General features: G+C 47.0%; 1 protein-coding gene across 1 annotated transcript; it reads right to left on the minus strand.

Annotated features, from left to right (window-relative positions):
• Positions 1-326: 326 nt before the first annotated feature.
• On the minus strand, positions 327-2,795 carry zgc:194312 (uncharacterized protein LOC794943 homolog). Its single transcript, XM_068023749.1, has one exon. The coding sequence runs from the start codon at positions 2,689-2,691 to the stop codon at positions 1,660-1,662; it is 1,032 nt and encodes a 343-aa protein (XP_067879850.1). The 5' UTR covers positions 2,692-2,795; the 3' UTR covers positions 327-1,659.
• Positions 2,796-22,150: the final 19,355 nt, after the last annotated feature.

A 22,150-nucleotide genomic window follows, 5' to 3' on the forward strand; every position in this document is an offset into this window, starting at 1 on the left:
CTCTCTCAGTACTGACCCTCTGACACTGCAGTACTCCCCCTCCAACACTGAGTACCGCCCCTCCTACACTGCAGCACTCCTTCAGTGCTGACCCCCCCCCCCAACACTGCAGCACTCCCTCAGCCTGGATTATGTGCTTAAGTCTCTGCAGTGGACTGAACCCACAATCTTCTGACTTATAGGTGAGAGTGCAACCTACTGAGCCACAGCTGTTAAGGAGGGGACCCTTAAACATGTATCTTCAAACCAAAGACACAATTCCTTTACCACACAATCCCTCAAAGAAAATAGTGACAGATTTCAATCAGCCATGTAACGTGAAATAGTTCAAATTCACAGATTACTTTAATCAGTCTCTTAAAAAACATGACTGCTTGCAAAACACACAAACCTTATTTTACATTGAACCAATCCATAGCAGTGTTGGCACTAGCAATTTTAAAAAAAGCAACTCTTTCAAAATTAATTTAGCTGCATGTTCCAAACCGAACTTTTTCTGTAAGTTCTGTAATTTCCTACTCGGCAGTTATGAGTGTAAGATAACAAAAAAGTATCTAATGCTGCCTCAAGTGAAGAGGAAGAAAAATGTTCCCCTAAACGTTTGACCATAGAATGATCCAGGAAAATAAAAACTGAGACAGAACTGAGATGATGCAAGGCAAGACATTTTGGTTGCCCTGGCAGCCATTTTGGTTGCTCCAAATGGAGATTCAGTCCCATTTCTAATGTCTCATTGGCACTTGGGGAATGATACCATGATATCATCACATTGACTTCCATATCTGGACAACTTTAAGGGTGATTAGGTTGTGACACACATGCTCGCTGCCAGAACATCACCGAAAATGTCAAGCTACTCCCGGGGGTTCCGCTTGAATGTTATCTCTGGTTTATCGTCAGCCATCTGTACATATATCTCCTTCTTGTCATCATTGCACAGTTCTCCTTTGGAATCCAACATTTCTAAAAGCAGTGTTAGTTTTCACATTTTGTTTTGATGATATTCGCTTTTAGGCAGGAAAGAGCACAGTGTTTATTTTAAGCTTTGTGTCATAAAAATATCCCAAGCATTGACATCCTGCCCTGTGATACCTCACCACATTCCTCTGCACAGCTGGGTCCCAATTAATGGCCCTGCTTCACAGCTTTCTTCTTATAACTGTGTGTAGTTTTTCTCATTTATTCCCATCTCCCAAGCCAATGTCTTTCACGTGAAAAATCAAACTGTCTCTTCAGCCTTTTTAAATCCTTGTTTTATTTCCTCCAGGAGTCTTTACTTTTTTTAAGTTTCTGTAAGATGTAACAGTACATCACAGGTGGCCATTCAGCTCATCGTGCCTGTGCCAGCTCTTTGAAAGAGCTAAAGTTAAAGTGTTATTTTCTCCCTAATCTGCGACTTTTTGAAGTGTTTGAACCAAGAGTTGAAGAAATAATTTGAGATCAGGGCATTTACAGGAAGCGCAAAGAAAAACTGTCATCAACATTCAGTCATTGCATTTAGTCACAGTGAACAAAAATATCCAGCAGTAAAAGTCACAGAATCCTTGCTGTCCATATTCCAAAGACCACGGACGTGTATGTTGAATATGCACAGGGCCAATGAGAGGTGGGGAAGCCCCATTAAATCCCAAGGAACATCTAGAAATGACTTAGGCGAGGCTACAACGTGAATGTTTCTGTGGTCTGTTCACTCACCAGGGTTAACCCCTCGGGACAGGTCTGGACTGCAGCCGTGGTACTTGATTTTGTGGGCAGGAGTAGGGTTGTCCGCACCAACCACTCCAGGGTTCCCTTGAAGTCCCAGAGGAAGCACGGGAACTTGTGGGAGGTGAGCTCCCAAAGCTCCTCTTTGCGTAGGCCGTAGATGACGGGGCTGATGCACTGTGCCAGGCTGAAGAAGGCAAAGTTTAGCACCTCAAAGAGGGCTTTGGTGTTTTGGTGGATCTTCCCAGCGTGTGCGACCAATTGTAGGATGAAGTTGATGAATGTAGGGATGATGTACACCGCCAGCTGCACCCCGTGCATTAAGATGGTGCTGCGCGCCCGCTTATTGCGCCGGTTCAGCACACCAATGCGTTTGCCTTCCGCCAGTATTTTGAAGTAGCTGTAGAGTATCAAGACTGTGCAGATGCAGATCAGCAGGATTTTGGACGTCTGTTTCATGTTGTAGCTGGAGCGGAGGTTGGAGGATGAGCACCTCTCGGTCCCTCCTGGTCCAAGCTTCCCCCGCAAATGTTGGGAGACCAGGATCAGAGGGATGATCACTGAGATCACCCAGGTCAGGTTGCTGAGAATCCAGATTTTGTGTTTTGTGCAGAAGGAACTGTACTTGAGCGGGTGGCAGATGGCAAAGTATCGGTCCACTGCCATCACAGTCAGAGTCAGGAGAATAGTCGAGCCACTCATCATTAGGAACATGAGGAGGGTCAGGCAGGAGGAGGTGGACATGGCCACCCCCAGGTAAATGAGAAGGTAGAAGGTGCTGCTCAGCCCAAAGTAGATCAGACCGGACACCAAGAGATGGAACAGCAAAACAAACCTGGCTTGAGACCGCAGGCGGTCCTCACTCAGAATGGTGTAATTGATCACAAGGTTGAAGAAAGCCAGCAGGACAAAGGAGGTGACAGAAGCAAAGACTCTGACTTCGATGAGGCGCTCCTCCGTGGCAGTGCCGTTCCCCGATTCATTCATTCTCAGCTGCTTAAACACACTCCAGTGTCCAACATAACAGCGATGTATCTCGGTCGGCGCTCTCTCAAAACTAAGACAAGTCTCTCCTTCCCCTGGTGGCTGGCTGATTCTCTCACGCTTTCACTCACACACACACATAATGTTTCCGTTCTCTGCCTAACCACAATGAAGCAGCTTTAAGACAGATATTAACTCTTGACTCACCAGCACTTTGTGTGCTTTTGTTAGCAATGCTGCACCATTGATTTCCTTAACAGCAAGTGAGCTGGTGCAGTGGATTAGACACTGACCTTCCACCTCTGGGTTCTGGATTCAAACTCAGGCTAGAGCAGTGGTTCTCAAAGTGTGGCCTGCGAGGGTCCTCCAGGTGGTCCACAGGCTGCTAGTCACTGATGCGCAACGGCACAGCCCAGGCCATACAAGAGCACAGGCCAGAACCCTCAACCCCATCACTCGCGTGACATCACACAACCAGACTGGCTCCTGCGAGCGCGGCATGAGTCGTCATAAGCGCGAGCAAAAATAATTTAGATCTATAAGCAAGATTTATGTTACTGCTGCTGCAACATGCAACAGCGAGATGGGATCCTCATTACTTGTGGCGCTGAAAACAAAGAGGAGGAACCGGCTGAACGTAAATCCCAACATGACACTGGAGCTCTCCAGCTTGGAATCAGACATCACCTCATTGGTGTCTCATCAAAAGCAGCGCCATTCTTCCCATTAATTCTGATGAGTTTTTTTTGCGGTGGCAAGCAAAAGCAGGTGGGATGGGACCAGTAGGTGGTCCACGGAGTCTTTTTGCCCTGCCTCAGATGAAAAAGGTTGAGGATCACTGGGCTAGAGCTACGGAGGAGAGATTCCCCCCTTATTTTCTGCCTGTAAGGATCCAATGTGAAATGAGACTCAGTTCAGTTCAACAAAAACTTGCATCTTGCACATAGTAAAACATCCCAAGGCATTATATAGCAAAATTAGACACAGAGCCACATAAAGAGATTTTCAGACAGGTGACCAAAAGCTAGGTTGAAAAGAATGGCCTACAGGAGGAGAAGCAGAGAGGTTTAAGGAGGAAATTCCAGAGCTTAGGGCCCAGGCAGCTGTAGGCACGGCTATCAATGCTGGAGCGATTAAAACCAGGCCAAATGTTGAAAATTACCCCTAATTTGGTAATATGTAGATAGACCAGAGAATCATTGGGGTGGGAACTGGAAAAATGTCACACTGGTGCATTTGGGGGCACTCCACTCTGATTAAGATACATTGTTGTGGCAATGTAGAGTGAGCTTTACTCTGTATCTAAACTGTGCTGTACCTGCCTTGGGAGTGTAGAGGGAGTTTTATTGAGTCCTGAAACCAGTTAACAATTGCTTATTCACATAGGTCACATTGATTATTATCAGTAAGTTTTTTTCATGAATGATGTGTTTGAGTTTCTCAAAGTAACAAATGTTTATGAGATTCTGTGTTGGCATCCAGGTTTGATTGGATGCTTTCTTTATCCATTTGATTTGTTTTGATACAGAAAGCAACAATTTTTATAGAGTTAGTGATACTTTCAGTTTTATTGGTTCATTCGAATTTCACATTCACTAAAATGCAACAATTGGTCAGTTCCTGCTCCCTCCAGACATGCTGGACAAGTGAGGTCATTCCTTTCCTTGACAACTGTCAGCCATGACACAGTGGGTCACATGCTCACCTCTTCGTCAGGTCATGGGCTCAAATCCCACTTCAGAGACTCAAGCACAAAATCTAGGCTGACAGTCCCAGTTCAATACTGAGGGAGAGTCAGTACTGAGGGAGCGCTGCACTGTCGGAGGGTCAGTATGAGGAAGCACTGCACTGTTGGAGGGTGAGTACTGAGGGTACGCTGCACTGTTGGAGAGTCAGTTCTAAGGGAGCACTGCACTGTCGGAGAGTCAATACTGAGGGAGCACTGCATTGTCGGAGGGTCAGTACCGAGGAAGCGCTGCACTGTTGGAGAGACAGTACTGAGGGAGCGCTGCACTGTCGGAGGGTCAGTACTGAGCGAGTGCTGCACTGTCGGAGGGTCAGTACTGAGGGAGTGCTGCAGTCAGAGGGTCAGTACTGAGGGAACGCTGCACTGTTGGAGAGTCAGTACTGAGGGAGCACTGCACTGTCGGAGGGTCAGTACTGAGCGAGTGCTGCACTGTCGGAGGGTCAGTACTGAGGGAGTGCTGCACTGTCAGAGGGTCAGTACTGAGGGAACGCTGCACTGTTGGAGAGTCAGTTCTAAGGGAGCACTGCACTGTCGGAGAGTCAATACTGAGGGAGCACTGCATTGTCGGAGGGTCAGTACCGAGGAAGCGCTGCACTGTTGGAGAGACAGTACTGAGGGAGCGCTGCACTGTCGGAGGGTCAGTACTGAGCGAGTGCTGCACTGTCGGAGGGTCAGTACTGAGGGAGTGCTGCACTGTCAGAGGGTCAGTACTGAGGGAACGCTGCACTGTTGGAGAGTCAGTACTGAGGGAGCACTGCACTGTCGGAGGGTCAGTACTGAGCGAGTGCTGCACTGTTGGAGGATCAGCACTGAGGGACTGCTGCATTCCCAGCAGGATCTAATTGAGTTCTGGTGGCATCACAAAATATGAGTTATTGATTGTCAAATGGAATATGACATAGGGTGTGTTATGCTAGCTGAGGCTAGATTACCCCCCACCATTCCCCCTGGATCACACACAGGACTGATAATACTGCAGGTAATAGCATCTGATAGACACCAGCTAACAGGCTGACATGGATTATCAGTGACTTTTGCCAAAGTACAGAGAAATCTTTCTGTATATTCTATTATTGAGAGACCTCGGTTATGGGCTAGTGTCTAAGAGAAAAAACTATGTCTTCTAGTTTGTAAATATATACCAAAGTGAGGTTTGTGGAGGGGTGGGCGGGGAGGCTGGTCCCAATCTGTTTCCTCTGAGTTATTTTTGCTCGCAGTCGATGGCAGGTTCCTGTGATCGATCACGTGAGTTTGTAACTTCCCTCTGAGGCAGTAGATGAGGGGGAATCTCGTGACTCACAGCTCCTGAGTGTACTGATGAGTTGTTAAGCATTAACAGGAGATGAAGCTGCTGCTTTATATACCTGGAGTGTGACACTGTCCTTACATCACCAGTTAACTGAAGGTGCTGAATTTCGGCATACAGTATGGAAAGCAGTACCAGATGTCTCTTAGTGTGTCCAAGTGGCCAATTTATACAAGTGGCATGGACAATGTGTGTATGTTTGACAGGTTATTCTACTGTATTCTGGTATCACAGCCCAGCCTGACACACGCATCCATGCACCTTCCAGCAGTAGTCATTGGAGTAGAGGGCTGCAGGCTGATTTTTACCCCAGCCTACAGTAGGATGATGCTGACGCAAACCTTGTACTGCTAATATCAGACAACACTTGGCAGCACCCCACATGATCTGCATGGCATTGGGCAGAGTATTTACCTCTGGCTCTGTAGGTCACTCTCACCTCAGAGACAGGAGATCGTGGGTTCATGTTCCACTCCAGAGACTTCAGCCCATTATCCAGGCCAACTAAAGGAGCACTGCACTGTCGGAGGGTCAGTACTGAGGGAGCACTGCACTGTTGGGGGAGAGTACTAAGGGAGCACTGCATTGTCGGAGGGTCAGTACTGAGGGAGAATTGCACTGTTGGGGGACAGTACTGGGGGAGCACTGCACTGTTGGGGGACAGTACTGAGGGAGCACTGCACTGTTGGTGGACAGTACTGAGGAAGCACTGCACTGTCGGAGGGTCAGTACTGAGGGAGCACTGCACTATTGGGGGACAGTACTGAGGGAGCACTGCACAGTTGGGGGACAGTACTGAGGGAGCACTGCACTGTTGGGGGACAGTACTGAGGGAGCACTGCACTGTCAGAGGGTCAGTACTGAGGGAGCACTGCACTGTTGGGGGTCTGTACTGAGGGAGCACTGCACTGTCGGAGGGTCAGTACTGAGGGAGCACTGCACTGTCCGAGGGTCAGTACTGAGGGAGCATTGCACTGTCGGAGTGTCAGTACTGAGGGAGCACTGCACTGTCGGAGGGTCAGTACTGAGGGGGTGCTGCACTGTCAGAGAGTTAGTACCGAGGGAGCGCTGCACTGTTGGAGGTCAGTAGAGGGAGGGCTGCACTGTCGAAGGGGCAGTACTGAAGGAGTACTGCACTGTTAAACGGGCAGTACTGAGGGAGTGCTGCACTGTTGGAGGGTCAGTACTGAGGGAGTGCTGCACTGTCGAAGGGGCAGTACTGAAGGAGTACTGAGGGAGCGCTGCACTGTTGGAGGGGCAGTACTGAAGGAGCGCTGCACTGTCGGAGGGGCAGTAGTGAGGAAGCACTGCACTGTCGGAGGGGCAGTAGTGAGGAAGCACTGCACTGTCGGAGGGTCAGTACTAAGGGAGCGCTGCACTGTCGGAGGGACAGTACTGAGGTAGTGCTGCATTGTCAGAGGATCAGTACTGAGGGAGCACTGCACTGTGGGAAGTACCTTATTTTGGATGAGGCCAATTCTGCCCTCTCAGATGACCATAAAAGATCCCATGGCAAGATTAGAGTAGCAGGGGGAGTACTGCCCCGTGTCCTGGGGCCAATATTTATCCCTAACCAACCATCACTAAAACAGATGATCTGGCCATTATCACATTGCTGTTCGTGGGGGCTTGCTGTCCTAAATTACAGCAGTGACAACAGTACAAAAAGAGTTTTTCATTGGCTGTAAAGCACTTTGTGATGTTCAGTGTTTGTGAATGCAACTGGGTAAATGCAAATATTTAAAATCTTTCTTTTTTTATTCTGGTGCACTACAACAGAGACAACCTGATGCACAGCACACACCATCTCAATACGATGAATCAGATGAAGATTGTTCTGTGGGCGGACAGCATAGGAAAATGAGTAATCTGAATCACATAGGTTCTTACTGTGAATTTATAAAATGCTTGGATCTTGTTTGCCACCTACCTATCTTGTGCAGATTGTGGTTTTGTTAAAAGTGTGATTTGACTGAATATCAAAGCCTTGTAGAGGCAATTGTTCAGCAAGGTACATTTCCCCCAGCAACCCCAGCACCAGTTTCTGCAGCTACACAAAAAGCTGTTATGCAAATTGCAGAAAGACCTTGTACAGAGCCACATCTCAGAAATGTAGAAAGCGCTTCACAAGTAGTGACTTAACTGTGAAGAATGAATGTTTTTATATAGACTACGCCAGTATTAGTTTGAATCTGCCCAATACACTGCGCGTAAAATTGAAGTGGCTGCTCCCAATAGTACTGAAGGAGGGCTCGTTGTGGAAGGCTGCCTTTTGGAAAGACACCGAGGTCTCCACCTGTCCTGTTCAGGCGGATATAGATGTTCCCATGGCACTATTTGACAAGCAAGGTGTTCCCAGTGTCCTGGCCAATATCATCCCTTCGAACAAAACAGATTTCGAGGCCATTCATCTCACTGTTGTTTGTGGGATCTTGCTGTATGTAAATTGGCTGCTGCATTTGCCTACATTACAACAGTGACTACAGGTCAATGTCATTTATTGACTGTTACCTTGTTGGGATGTCCTATGAACATAATAGGCACCCGATAAATGTAAGTTCTTTCTTGCAGCCAGGGCATCCAAGAAGCAGCAATGACATAGATGACCAAAGAGTGCATAGTTCCCACAAACAGCATAGCGATAACGACCAGATAATCCATTTTTAGCTGTTGATTGAGGGATAAATATTGTCCCAGGACACCGGAGAGAACTCCCCTGCTCTTCTTCAAAACAGTGGCCATGGGATCTTTTATGTCCACTTGAGAAAGAAGACAGTGCCTTGGATTAATGTCTCCTCTAACAGTGCAGCGCTCCCTCAGTACTGACCCTCCAGCAATGCGGCACTCTCTCAGTCCTGACCCTCTGACAGTGCAGCACTCATTCTGTACTACCTCTCCGACAGTGCAGCGCTCCCTCAGTACTGCCCCTCCAACAGTGCAGCGCTCCCTCAGTACTGACCCTCTGACAGTGCAGCACTCATTCTGTACTACCTCTCCGACAGTGCAGCACTCCCTCAGTCCTGACCCTCTGACAGTGCAGCACTCATTCTGTACTACCTCTCCAACAGTGCAGCGCTCCCTCAGTCCTGACCCTCTGACAGTGCAGCACTCATTCTGTACTACCTCTCCGACAGTGCAGCGCTCCCTCAGTACTGCCCTTTCAACAGTGCAGCGCTCCCTCAGTAGTGCACTGGAAGTGTCGGCCTGGATTATGTGCTCAAGTCTCTGGAGTGGGACTTGAACCCATAACCTTCTGACTCGAGACGAGAGTGCTAGCAACTGAGCCATGGCTGACACAGACCAGGGTTTTCTGAGTGTAGCCAGCACCAACAGCCTCAAGGCAAAGCAGCGGGGCCTCATATAGGTGTATGCAAAGGGGCTAATTCCCCTTTCAGGCTTGAGGCACTGCATGCCCGTTATCGTTAACGATAAGAAGCGCGGTGCACTTCCTTATCTTAATGAACTTCCTGCCACCATACTGCAGGCCTAGGAGGCAATGTTGGAGCCTAGAAAACAGGCTCCATGTGGCCTTTTTCCAAGCCGGTTTGTCTCTGGAAACAACTATGTCCCACAACCCTTGTTAAAACTACGGCATTTCTTTGCATCTAACCATCTTCTATCAGACTTTCACGTGTTCGTTGCTGACCCTGAGTGCTCAAACTGATCTGGTACCAACATGTGTCATGCTTGGCAAGCAGAAAATTTATAACAGAGAAAAATGTAGTATCAGATAAATATTTTGTTGGGGGTGCTGGAGAGAGAACAGTTCTGAGAAATTCCAAAAGCACTGAATTACTGCAGGTAGGAGAAATAGCACTTGAATGTGTTAAGGTACAAAGATGCAAAATGTTCTTTGTGGTTTTGTATTTTGCCTGATTGCTGCACATACTGTAAATGGGAATTCACCTGGAGTCTTTCTCAGTTCCTCAGTGTACTCACACCACCTCCCTCCTCATTTTGTATAGAAAAGATAATCCTCCCAAACTCATGACCTCTACTATCGAGAAGGACAAAGGCAGCAGACAAATGGGAACACCACCAAGTTCCCCTCCCAGACACACACCATCCTGACTTGGAACTATATCACAGTTCCTTCACTGTCACTGGGTCAAAATCCTGGAACTCTCTCCCTAACGGCACTGTGGGTGTACCTTCACCGCACAGACTGCATCGATTCAAGAAGGCGGCTCACCACCACCTTCTCAAGGCACAAATAGGGATGGGCAACAAATTTCAGCATTGCTAGTGAGACCCATATCCCAAGAATTAGTTACAAACTGGCCCTAGTGAATCCTTAAAATTAGTCAAGATTTCCATTCCTGATTACTACTCGGTAGGTAGCCTTCGGCGTGCGTTTTAGGAGAGGGTGGTACTTGCTTATGGAACCCTCACAGAAACTGGCCATTTGGGGAAGGGGTACGTGAGGATCACTAACACCTGAGAAAATACACCCCACTTCCCCCGCAAAAAAGCAGAAAAGACCATCATCAGGGGAAGTAAGTCACCCTGCAAGTCATTCTCTCTGGTGCAAACTGCTCGTGTATCTGGCACAAAAGGGGAGGAAACAGGGGAAAATGAAAATTATTCTTTGCTTGAACAGGGTGAGGTTATATAACAGTGCGACACATTTATAGCAGAGCTGAACTCACTGGTAAGTACCTTATGCAAATACATGAGTTCACTAAGAAACAAAATTGAAACTACTTTCCATGCCTTTCCGTAAATGTCATTATTAACTGTTGAGGAGTAAAGAGCATCTGCAAAATGAGCAACAACATTTACTTCACTGCACAGAGAGCAGTCTGTTCATCTAAAGGTCTCTGTGTGGATTATGTTCTAAATAAGATTGACACACTGCAAATCCACTGTCCACAAATCCAAGATTTGTCACCAAAATATTTGAGAATTATCTTTTTTGTTAATGACCTCTTCTCCTGTCCTGACAGTTCTTTGGCTAAAGGCTTCCCTTGGACTCTAGCCTATATTTATGTTTCTGTCTATTTGTCAAATATATTAAAATCAGATTATATCAAATTGAGTGTCTAGACTGGAACAAGATGCTACATTTTTTTGGCTAATTTAATGACCTTCTGCTCCTGCCTGAATTCGCCTGAGGAAGCCTGAGTTAGTGTGACAGGTATACAGCCCCAGGTGCCAATTCCTCCGGAGCGGGTCTACAGCGCCTCTCCTTGCCTCAGAATGTCCCAAAGAACTTTACAGCCAATTTTAGGAGTGTAGCCACTGTTGTAATGTAGGAAACGTGGCAGCCAATTTGCACACAGCAAGCTCCCACAAACAGCAAGGTGATAAATGACCAAATCACCCGTTTTTAGTGAAAACAAAAGGAAAAATACTGTGGATGCTGGAAATCTGAAAAAAACCCAGAAAGTGCTGGAAATACACAGCAGCAGGTCTGGCAGCATCCGTGGAAAGAGAAACAGAGTTAACGTTTCAGGTCTGTGACTTTTCATCACAATTAATGATGGTTGAGAGATAAATATTGGCCCATGTGATATACAAAGTATTGCTCTGCTCAGTGGGTAGCCTTCTCACCACTGGGTCGGAGAGCTGAGGATTAAAGTCCCACTCTAAAAACTTGTGTAAAAATCCAAACTGACAAATTCCTCTGCTCTTCTTTTCCATGCTCCTGAGAGGGAAGATGAGGCCTCCAACAGTGCGGCATTCCCACAGTACTGACCCTCTGACAGTGCGGTGCTCCCTCAGTACTGATCTTCCGACAGTGCGGCATTCCCACAGTACTGACCCTCTGACAGTGCAGTGCTCCCTCAGTACTGACCCTCCGACAGTGCGGCACTCCCTCAGTACTGACCCTCTGACAGTGCAGTGCTCCCTCAGTACTGACCCTCCGACAGTGCGGCACTCCCTCAGTACTGACCCTCTGACAGTGCAGCGCTCCCTCAGTACTGCCCCTCCGACAGTGCGGCATTTCCACAGTACTGACCCTCTGACAATCATATTTGTGATAAAAACAAGAAATGCTGGAACCATTCAGCAGGTCTGGCAGCATCTGTGGAAAGAGAAGCAGAGTTAACGTTTCGGGTCAGTGGCCCTTTTGCTTTTATCATATTTGTGATCCTTGGTTCTGGAAATCCCCCACCAGTGCAAAATTAGATGATGAGTGGGATTTTGAAAACACAGGGACATTTTTAGGGGAATTTCTTCGAATTGATGAGACTCCGTTCATCACCACAACTCTTTGGAGTTATGAATGGATCGATCCTTGTTTATTTTCCCAAGCTCTTGACTTGACCTGCAAAGACAGTCTCTCATCAACTGTCACTTACAGGTGACATGTGTTAGTGACTTTACCACAGAAAGAAAATAAGATGAGTTGGTGATTGGGAACAACTTTGCAGTGAAGGTCACTCCAATATCTATAAGCAAAACACATAAATTTGATGAAATGTTGGAAGTAGCTAAGTGAGGGTGTCACAGTTTGTGATATTTTTAGTAAATGGGGGGCTCTGTTTTAACTCTTAATGAGATGATGTGCTATTTTATAATGAAAAGGAGACTTACACCATGTGATCTACACAGTATTGCTCTGGCATGGGTAGTCTCTTGCCACTAAGTCAGAGAGTCGTGGATTTGAGTCCCACTCCAGAGATCTGAGTAAAAACTCCAGGCTGACTCTCCCAGCACAGTACTGAAGGAGCGCTGCACTATCCGAGGGTCAGTACTGAGGGAGCACTGCACTGTCCAAGGGTCAGTACTGAGGGAGCACTGCACTGTCCGAGGGTCAGTACTGAGGGAGCGCTGCACTGTCGGAGGGTCAGTACTGAGGGAGCACTGCACTGTCCGAGGGTCAGTACTGAGGGAGCACTGCACTGTCCAAGGGTCAGTACTGAGGGAGCACTGCACTGTCCAAGGGTCAGTACTGAGGGAGCGCTGCACTGTCCGAGGGTCAGTACTGAAGGAGCGCTGCACTGTCGGAGGCTCAGTACTGAGGGAGCACTGCACTGTCCGAGGGTCAGAACTGAGGGAGCACTGCACTGTCCGAGGGTCAGTACTGAAGGAGCGCTGCACTATCCGAGGGTCAGTACTGAGGGAGCACTGCACTGTCCGAGGGTCAGTACTGAGGGAGCACTGCACTGTCCAAGGGTCAGTACTGAGGGAGCACTGCACTGTCCAAGGGTCAGTACTGAGGGAGCGCTGCACTGTCGGAGGGTCAGTACTGAGGGAGCACTGCACTGTCCAAGGGTCAGTACTGAGGGAGCACTGCACTGTCCAAGGGTCAGTACTGAGGGAGCACTGCACTGTCCAAGGGTCAGTACTGAGGGAGCGCTGCACTGTCGGAGGGTCAGTACTGAGGGAGCACTGCACTGTCCGAGGGTCAGTACTGAGGGAGCGCTGCACTGTCGGAGGGTCAGTACTGAGGGAGCGCGGCTCTGTCGGAGGGTCAGTACTGAGGGTGCGCTGTACTGTCGGAGGGTCAGTACTGAAGAGTGCTGCACTGTCAGAGGGTCAGTACTGAAGGAGCGCTGCACTGTCGGAGGATCAGTATTGAAGGAGCATTGCACTGTCGGAGGGTCAGTACTGAGGGAGCGCTGCGCTGTCGGAGGGTCAGTACCGAAGGAGCGCTGCACTGTCAGAGGGTCAGTACAGAGGGAGTGCTGCACTGTCTGAGGGTCAGTACTGAGGGAGCGCTGCGCTGTCGGAGGGTCAGTACCGAAGGAGCGCTGCACTGTCAGAGGGTCAGTACTGAGGGAGCGCTGCGCTGTCGGAGGGTCAGTACCGAAGGAGCGCTGCACTGTCAGAGGGTCAGTACAGAGGGAGTGCTGCACTGTCGGAGGGTCAGTACTGAGGGAGTGTTGCGCTGTCACAGGGTCAGTACTGAGGGAGCGCTGCGCTGTCGGAGGGTCAGTACCGAAGGAGCGCTGCACTGTCAGAGGGTCAGTACAGAGGGAGTGCTGCACTGTCGGAGGGTCAGTACTGAGGGAGTGTTGCGCTGTCAGAGGGTCAGTACTGATAGTGTCTTTAATTCTTTAATTAGTCATAGAGTAATACAGCATTGAAACAGGCCCTTCGGCCCACCGAGTCTGTGCCGACCATCAACCACCCATTTACACTAATCCTACATTATCCCATATTCCATACCACATCCCCATCTTCCCTCAATTCTCCTACTACCTACTTACACTAGGGGCAATTTACAAAGACCAATTTACCTATCAACCTGCAAGTCTTTGGCTGTGGGAAGAAACCGGAGCACCCGCCGGAAACCCGCACAGTCACAGGGAGAAATTGCAAACTCCGCACAGGCAGTACCCAGAACTGAACCCAGGTCGCTGGAGCTGTGAGGCTGCAGTGCTAACCACCGCGCTGCACTGTCGGAGGGTCAGTACTGAGGGAGTGCTGCACTGTCGGGAGGGTCAGTACTGAAGGAGCGCTGCACTGTCGCAGGGTCAGTACTGAGGGAGCGCCACACCTTCGGAGGGTCAGCACTGAAGGAGCACCGCACTGAGGGCCACGAATGAAGGAGTGCTGCACTGGAACGTCAGTACTGAGGGATCGCTGCACTGTCAGAGGGTTAATACTGAGGGAGCACTGCGCTGTCGGAGGGTCAGTACTGACAGAGTGCTGCACTGTCGGAGGTGCCATCTTTCAATTTAGATGTGAAACTGACTCAGGTGGATGTAAAATATCCATAGCTCTACTTCAAAGAGGAGCAGGGGTGTTCTTCCCAGTGCCTGGGCTAACATCTCTCAACTAACATCACTAAAGCAGACAATCCAGTCACTATCACATGGTTGTTTGTGGGAGCTTGCTGTGCACCAATTACCTGTTGCATTTCCAATATTTCATCAGTGACTACATTTCACAAGTACTTCATTGGCTGTAAAGAGAAGTTGAGGTAGAAGATCAGACACGACCTTGGAGCAGGTTCAAAGCAGTGTCTAGCCTAATCCTGCTCCTATTTCTTATGGCCATAAAGCACTTTGGGACATCCTGAGGTTGTGAATGTCATTCTGTAAATGCAAGTTCTTTCCTTCTCAAGAGGCAGAGATAAAGATCAAGAAATACTACAAAAAAAGCCTACTGCTGTGTTGGGAGAGAATGGAAAAAATGACTATTTTGTGGGAACTATTATGCGTTCAATTATTCTTCCATTCATTTTTCTCAATCCTTTCCTGAAGATAGTGACTCATACAGTTCCACAGGCAGACCCAGTTTTAGGCCGCTAGACAGTCGCTGCAGTCGCGCCTTTGTTTAAAAAAAAACTTTGGTCTCTATGTTTTTGGAACTTAATGTCTGCAATGGTGGAGGTTTGTGGTATTTCTACTGAGGGACGGGACCACAGACGGGTCCAAGAAGCCTGGCTGCAGGATAGCTTTGATGCTTTGAGTTAAAGCACTTCAGAGGCAGGACGGGGTGGGCATCCACCTCATTAACTAGGGTTGCCAACCTCCAGGATTACAAAAATTGTGCTTTATAATTTTCGTTTTACTAGTTATATAAATATTGGACTGTTTGGCCAAGTCAAGAATCATACAGTCATGTAACCAAGAGTCTTTGGGCTTTCTGATTGGCTGCATAAAGGTGGGGTGCCGCGACGATGGACGTGTCAGGCGACCAATGGTGGGAGCATGGTGGCGGGAAGGGGTGGTTGGATATGAATCCTCCAGGAAAATCTCCAACCAGAGTTGGCAACTCAATCCTAAGTCGATGTAACTGGAACACCATGTTTTGGGCTGTTCATAGGGTAACTGCTAATTGAGGTAAAGAATCTCTAAGATGCTGGGTATAGCAGTCTGGTGGTTATGGTGCTAGACTAGCACCTCAATCCAGAGTTCAAATCCCACCATGGTAAACTGCGACACTGTTACTTGGCTGAACTGGAGGCTGGTGCTAAGAAAATTGAACATGGAAGTTGCTGCCTGGTTGTAAAATGTCCTTCGCCTCTACCCTAGTCTGGCCCACATGTGACTCCAGTCCTAAATTACATTTTTGACCATCAATGGCCTAGCAAGCCAAACAGTTGGTATGGAAAATAAATGGGTTATTGCCCACATCCTGAGAACAGAGGGAGGTGGCATCAGATTCCACGGAAACTTTCAAAGGGCAAACAGACACGTACTTAATGAGAACTAATTTTTTAAGCCTGTGAGCAGAAACCTGGGGTGTGGGACTAATTGGATAACTCTTTCAAAGAGCCGACAGAGGCACGACAGGCAGAAAGGCCTCCTTCTGTGTTGTACAATTTTATGAAATTAACTTTTGTTTATAAAATGCAGTTGATTTGACACTTCAGTTAAAAAAAGTGTTTGTGCTCTGTTATTTCTACATGTTGTACCTAAGGCAGTTTAACTTGAGTGGTTTGGGAAATGGATAGGTTCCCTGGTGCAGTAAGGGTAACACCCTCAGATTGTTAAGATGCTTTATTGGGTCAATTCACTAAGTTATCATCCTCCATGAATAAAGACATCACCCTGGGGTGTTACCAAGCCCCAGAAATAATAACAGTTGGAGTTTACAGCAGTCAACGGGAAACTGTTGAAACAGAAATAGTAAATGCTGCAGAGGATATTAAAATCAGATAGAAATTGTTCTTAAAAAATGTAGCATGCTAATATCTTGAGGTGAGATGTTTTCGATAAACCAAGAGCTCGGTTTATTATTGTGCTGTTCCTGTCCTCGCACAGGATGCACCAACTCTAGATACCGACACTGAGGACATTAAAGTTGCCCTCGTCTGTTATTCTCAGGTGGCAGGAAAAGTTGATAAGGCTGTTAAAAAGCATATGGGATCCTTGTCCTTATGTGGGGTTATTATAGGATATTGTCCTATATCCGTATTGGCCTAACGTGGAGTATTGTTGGATATTGTCATACACCTTATGTAAATTCAGCAACTTGGAAACATTTTAAAGTCTGGGTAATACTCTAATGGGAATACAATCAATGAGATGATAAAACACAACCCCTTACATGCAGTGTATAAGATATAGGTAACACTACTCACATACCAGGGACTCCTTTAGAAGGTTGCAGGCATGTCATCTTGACTGCTTATGCTAGCCTCAACAAGAGTAAATCAAAAGTCCCCAAGCAGCCCCAATATTTGTATATTTTATATTGATAATTAGGTCCTACTATGAAATGTCACTGTGTTTAATCGTTTTTAACTACATCTGGCAAATCTGCCTTCAACAAGTCTTCACAATAGGATCTGTTTTTTGGTCAATGTACTCACTAATAAGAACCTGTGGACCAGTTATGGTCTTGCTCCTTATCTAATCCAAGTATATTTATAACACAAGCCTATGCATGTTATTATCTCTTCTCGTGGTTGGTAAATGAGGTAATGTTTCTACAATTTTAGGCCAGACCTTCTATTAATATGTGGATCTGTATTTTAAAAGCTGACCCTGGCTGTCCAAGCTGGTACATCATTACTTACAAAATCCAGGCAGCGGGACATGTGCAGGATCTATCTGCCTCTGTGCTCGCTGACCTACACTGGCTCTGTGACCGGCAATGCCTCGATTTAAAAATTCTCACCTTTATGTTCAAAACCCTCCATGGCCTCGCATCCGCATCGCCACCCCCACACCACCCTCCAATCTCTGTAACTTCCTTCAGGCCTACAATGTTCCCTCTAATTTTTCTTCAATGTGCACAGCCTGTTTGTTGCATCACGCATTCCGTTTAAGATTGTTGCACAGCCACACATCTTAAAGGGAGTGCTGCTTATGCATGGCTTGTTAGGTCCCCTGTATGGCACATTCCCAAGCAGATTAGAGGGAATACTGCCTACAACCTTCCGGATCCTTGGGTCCTTAACAGATATCTTTGCAACTTCCTTAAACACGGGTGAGGTCCCGGAGGACTGGAGAATTGCTAATGTTGTCCCCTTGTTTAAGAAGGGTAGCAGGGATAATCCAGGTAATTATAGACCGGTGAGCCTGACGTCAGTGGTAGGGAAGCTTCTGGAGAAGATACTGAGGGATAGGATCTATTCCTATCTGGAAGAAAATGGGCTTATCAGTGATAGGCAACATGGTTTTGTGCAGGGAAGGTCATGTCTTACAAACTTAATAGAATTCTTTGAGGAAGTGACAAAGTTGGTTGATGAGGGAAGGGCTGTAGATGTCGTATACATGGACTTTAGTAAGGCGTTTGATAAGGTTCCCCATGGTAGGCTGATGGAGAAAGTGAAGGCGCATGGGGTCCAAGGTATACTAGCTAGATGGATAAAGAACTGGCTGGGCAACAGGAGACAGACAGTAGCAGTGGAAGGGAGTTTCTCAAAATGGAGACGTGTGACCAGTGGTGTTCCACAGGGATCCGTGCTGGGACCACTGTTGTTTGTGATATACATAAATGATTTGGAGGAAAGTATAGGTGGTCTGATTAGCAAGTTTGCAGACGACACTAAGATTGGTGGAGTAGCAGATAGTGAAGGGGACTGTCAGAGAATACAGCAGAATATAGATAGACTGGAGAGTTGGGCAGAGAAATGGCAGATGGAGTTCAATCAGGGCAAATGCGAGGTGATGCATTTTGGAAGATCTAATTCAAGAGTGAACTATACAGTAAATGGAAAAGTCCTGGGGAAAATTGATGTACAGAGAGATTTGGGTGTTCAGGTCCATTGTTGCCTGAAGGTGGCAAGGCAGGTCAATAGAGTGGTCAAGAAGGCATACGGCATGCTTTCCTTCATCGGACGGGGTATTGAGTACAAGAGTTGGCAGGTCATGTTACAGTTGTATAGGACTTTGGTTCGGCCACATTTGGAATACTGCGTGCAGTTCTGGTCGCCCCATTACCAAAAGGATGTGGATGCTTTGGAGAGGGTGCAGAGGAGGTTCACCAGGATGTTGCCTGGTATGGAGGGCACTAGCTATGAAGAGAGGTTGAGTAGATTAGGATTATTTTCATTAGAAAGACGGAGGTTGAGGGGGGACCTGATTGAGGTGTACAAAATCATGAGAGGTATAGACAGGGTGGATAGCAAGAAGCTTTTTCCCAGAGTGGGGGATTCAATTACTAGGGGACACGAGTTCAAAGTGAAAGGGGAAAAGTTTAGGGGGGATATGCGTGGAAAGTTCTTTACGCAGAGGGTGGTGGGTGCCTGGAACACATTGCCAGCGGAGGTGGTAGACGCGGGCACGATAGCGTCTTTTAAGATGTATCTAGACAGATACATGAATGGGCAGGAAGTAAAGAGATACAGACCCTTAGAAAATAGGCGACAGGTTTAGATAGAGGATTTGGATCGGCGTAGGCTTGGAGGGCCTGTTCCTGTGCTGTAATTTTCTTTGTTCTTTGAATCTCTGCGCTCCTCCAATTCTGGCCTCTTGCACATCCCCAATTTTCATCACTCCACCTTTGGCGGCCGTGCCTTCAGCCGACTGGGCCCTAAACTCTGGAATTCCTTCCCCAAACCTCTCCATCTCCCTCTCCTCCTTTAAGTTGTTCCTTAAAACCTACCGCTTTGACCAAGCTTCTGGTCACCTGTGGCTTGGGGTTGAGTTTTATCTGATAATGCTCCTGTGAAGAATCTTGGGATGTTTTACATGAAAAGTGCGATGTAATACAAGTTGTTGAAATGAACTATTTGCGACCAGTGAAGACAGCTTTAACTATCATAGCTCACTAAGGCTTCCTGGTGGTAGCACTCGGGCAGTGCAGCATTGCACACAGATGAGCTACAAGTAACTGTAAACTCATCTCAACTGAGCAGCACTAGAGGGTGCTACCACTAGCCTAGAAAGGAGGGGGAAAAGAAGCCACAAATCTTGCTCCTGATTACTATGGAAAGTGTGAGTAAGTCAAAGTTGGGCAAGGATGATAAAAGGATTGGACATGATGTTGATTCTGCAGTTGAATAGCTTGCCAACACCCCTCCGCACAAAGAATGAGAGATTGTACAAAGTTCTGAAGGGTGCTAGCATTCACGGAACTGCACCGCAGCACACATCAGTAAGATAATTACATCCATGGAATTGCATCGAGTCTACAGCACAGAAGCAGGCCATTCAGCCCAGCTGCTCCATGCCAGTGTTTATGCTCCACATAAACCTCCTCCCACGCCTCTTCATCTCACCCTATCCTTCTATTCCTTTATCCCTCATGTTTATCCAGCTTCCCCTTAGATGTATCTATACTATTCACCTCAACTACTCCCTGTGGTAGCAAGTTCCACATTCTTGCCACTCCCTGGGTAAAGCAGTTTCTCCTGAATTCTCTTCTGAATTTATTAGCAAAAGAAACAGGGGGGCGAAGAGAATTCTTTTTATACAGTAGGTCGTTATGATCCGGAACGCCTGAGAGCATGACGGAAGCAGATTCAATACTAACTTCCAAAAGGGAACTGGATAAATACTAAATGTGCAGGGCTATGGGGAAAAGAGCATGGGCGGAATGAGACTAATTGGATAACTCTTTCAAAGAGCCAGCATGGGCATAATGGGCAGAATGGCCTGTGCTGTAAGATTCTATGACAGAGAATTGCAAAAAAAAAATTGAATTTCATTTGGCTCTCTGATGCTCAATGAATTATAGATCAATTTATTTTCATTTTAAATTTGCATTTTCACACATTAGGGCATAAATTACTCACATCACTATGATGCATTGCCTTAATTTCTCGCTGTGACTATCTTTCACTTTTATTATTCACAAGGATTTGCCCTGTGCTGACAGTTATTCACACTTTCACTGAGATTCTCCCTGTCATTGAGATTCACTGGTGATCCTACTGTTCCTCTTCATAGAGATTTGAAATTTCTGACTTTCTGTGCTGTTCAATGTGTTGGTGCTAGGAATTTCAAAAACTTTCATTTCAGGGACCACCCGTTTTCCCAAATTGGCCTGGGTTTGTTCACCTCTTCCAGGAGATTACAGCAGCTCTCTGGTGGGGTGGGGTGCGAAGTGTATTTATTACATGAGACAGGCTGAATGGACCAGAGGCTCTTTTCCCATTGCACCATTGGTCATTGTCGTTCTTATGTATTGCACCAATGTGGCAGTTTTCTGTTTCCCACATCAGCCATTTTCGTAAAGACAAGTATTTCTACAGCACAGGATGTCCCAAAGCATTTCACAGCCAATGCAGTGCTTTTGAAGTATGATCACTGATGTAATGTAGGAAACGCAGCAAGCTTCTACAAACAGCAATGTGATAATGATCAGTTAATCTGTTCTAGTGATTTTGGTTGAGGGAGTAATATTGACCAGGGCACTGGGCAAGAATTCCCCTGCTCTTCTTCAAAATAGTGCTGTGGGATCTTTAATGTCCACCGGGGCCTCAGTTGAACAAAAAGACGGCACCTCCAACAGTACAGCACTCCCTCAGTACTGGCACTGGGAGTATCAGCCTAGCTTATGTGCTCAAATCTCTGGAGTGGGACTTTGAACCCACAACCTTCTGATTCAGAGGCCAGAGTAATGGATTCTGCATTCAGTAGCCACACTGAGCAGTGGAAGAGATCGCTGGGGGCCTAGGTGGCGCATGGGGGTTTAGACACTGCTCTATCATCTTGCCAGTCCCAATCAGTGGGATGAAACTCTATCTGCTAGCTGTAAGAAATAAGTTCGCACATTGATTCAAATTTTATAGTGATTTAGACCCATAGCCCAAGCATTCTCCTGATAGATGCATTTAAGAGGAAGCTGGGTAAGTACACAAGCATGAGAGTAATAGGATTTGCTGATCGGGTAAGATGAAGAAAGGGTGAGAGGAGACTCAAGTGGAGCATAAACACCAGCACAGACCAGCTGGACAGCATGACCTGTTTTCTCTGCTGTAGACTTGTAGTTCTGGTCTTTTGTTGCTTGTTCAAGTATGTCAGACTATATGTAAGTAAGGGAAGGACTTAGATGGGACACTTGTGCTGATTCTTGATGGGCGACACTGGGGCCACACTGTCACCCATCAATCTAAATAGACTGAACTGTTGCATGCAGGGCAATTGTAGTGTCCCTACTGTTATCCAAGCAGAGCAGCCAACAGACCATGAATGGAACCTGGAACCCTCAGAATGTGTATGGTTCAGCTATTCACTGGGCGAGAAGAAACTACTGAAGTGTCGGCAAGAATCATGCTGTGCTTGGATTCCAGTTCTGTTTGGGCTAGGTATATGTTAAGCAGGAATATAGACAGAAAATGCTGGAAATACTCAGCAGGTCGAGCTGCATCTGTGCAGAGAGAAACAGAGTTAATGTCTCAGGGTCAGTGGCCTTTCATCAGAACTGAAGTTTGAGATTTAACAATTTTAAGTAAGTGCAGAGCCAGGGAGAAAGGTGGAGGGACGGAGTGACTAAGTGACAAAAGTGATGATGGTGCAAGGCAAAAGGAGATGGTAATGGAGCAAGCAAAGAAACAAATGATGGTTCTAGAGGAGATGTAAATGGCAACAGCAGAACCATTACCAGTACCTGCT

This window comes from Heterodontus francisci, chromosome 48, assembly GCF_036365525.1.
Source record: "Heterodontus francisci isolate sHetFra1 chromosome 48, sHetFra1.hap1, whole genome shotgun sequence".
Taxonomy (NCBI): Eukaryota; Metazoa; Chordata; class Chondrichthyes; order Heterodontiformes; family Heterodontidae; genus Heterodontus; species Heterodontus francisci.

Excerpts from the sequence above, each read along its gene's own strand:
- zgc:194312 (XM_068023749.1), bottom strand. The coding sequence starts at position 2,691 with ATGAATGAATCGGGGAACGGCACTGCCACGGAGGAGCGCCTCATCGAA.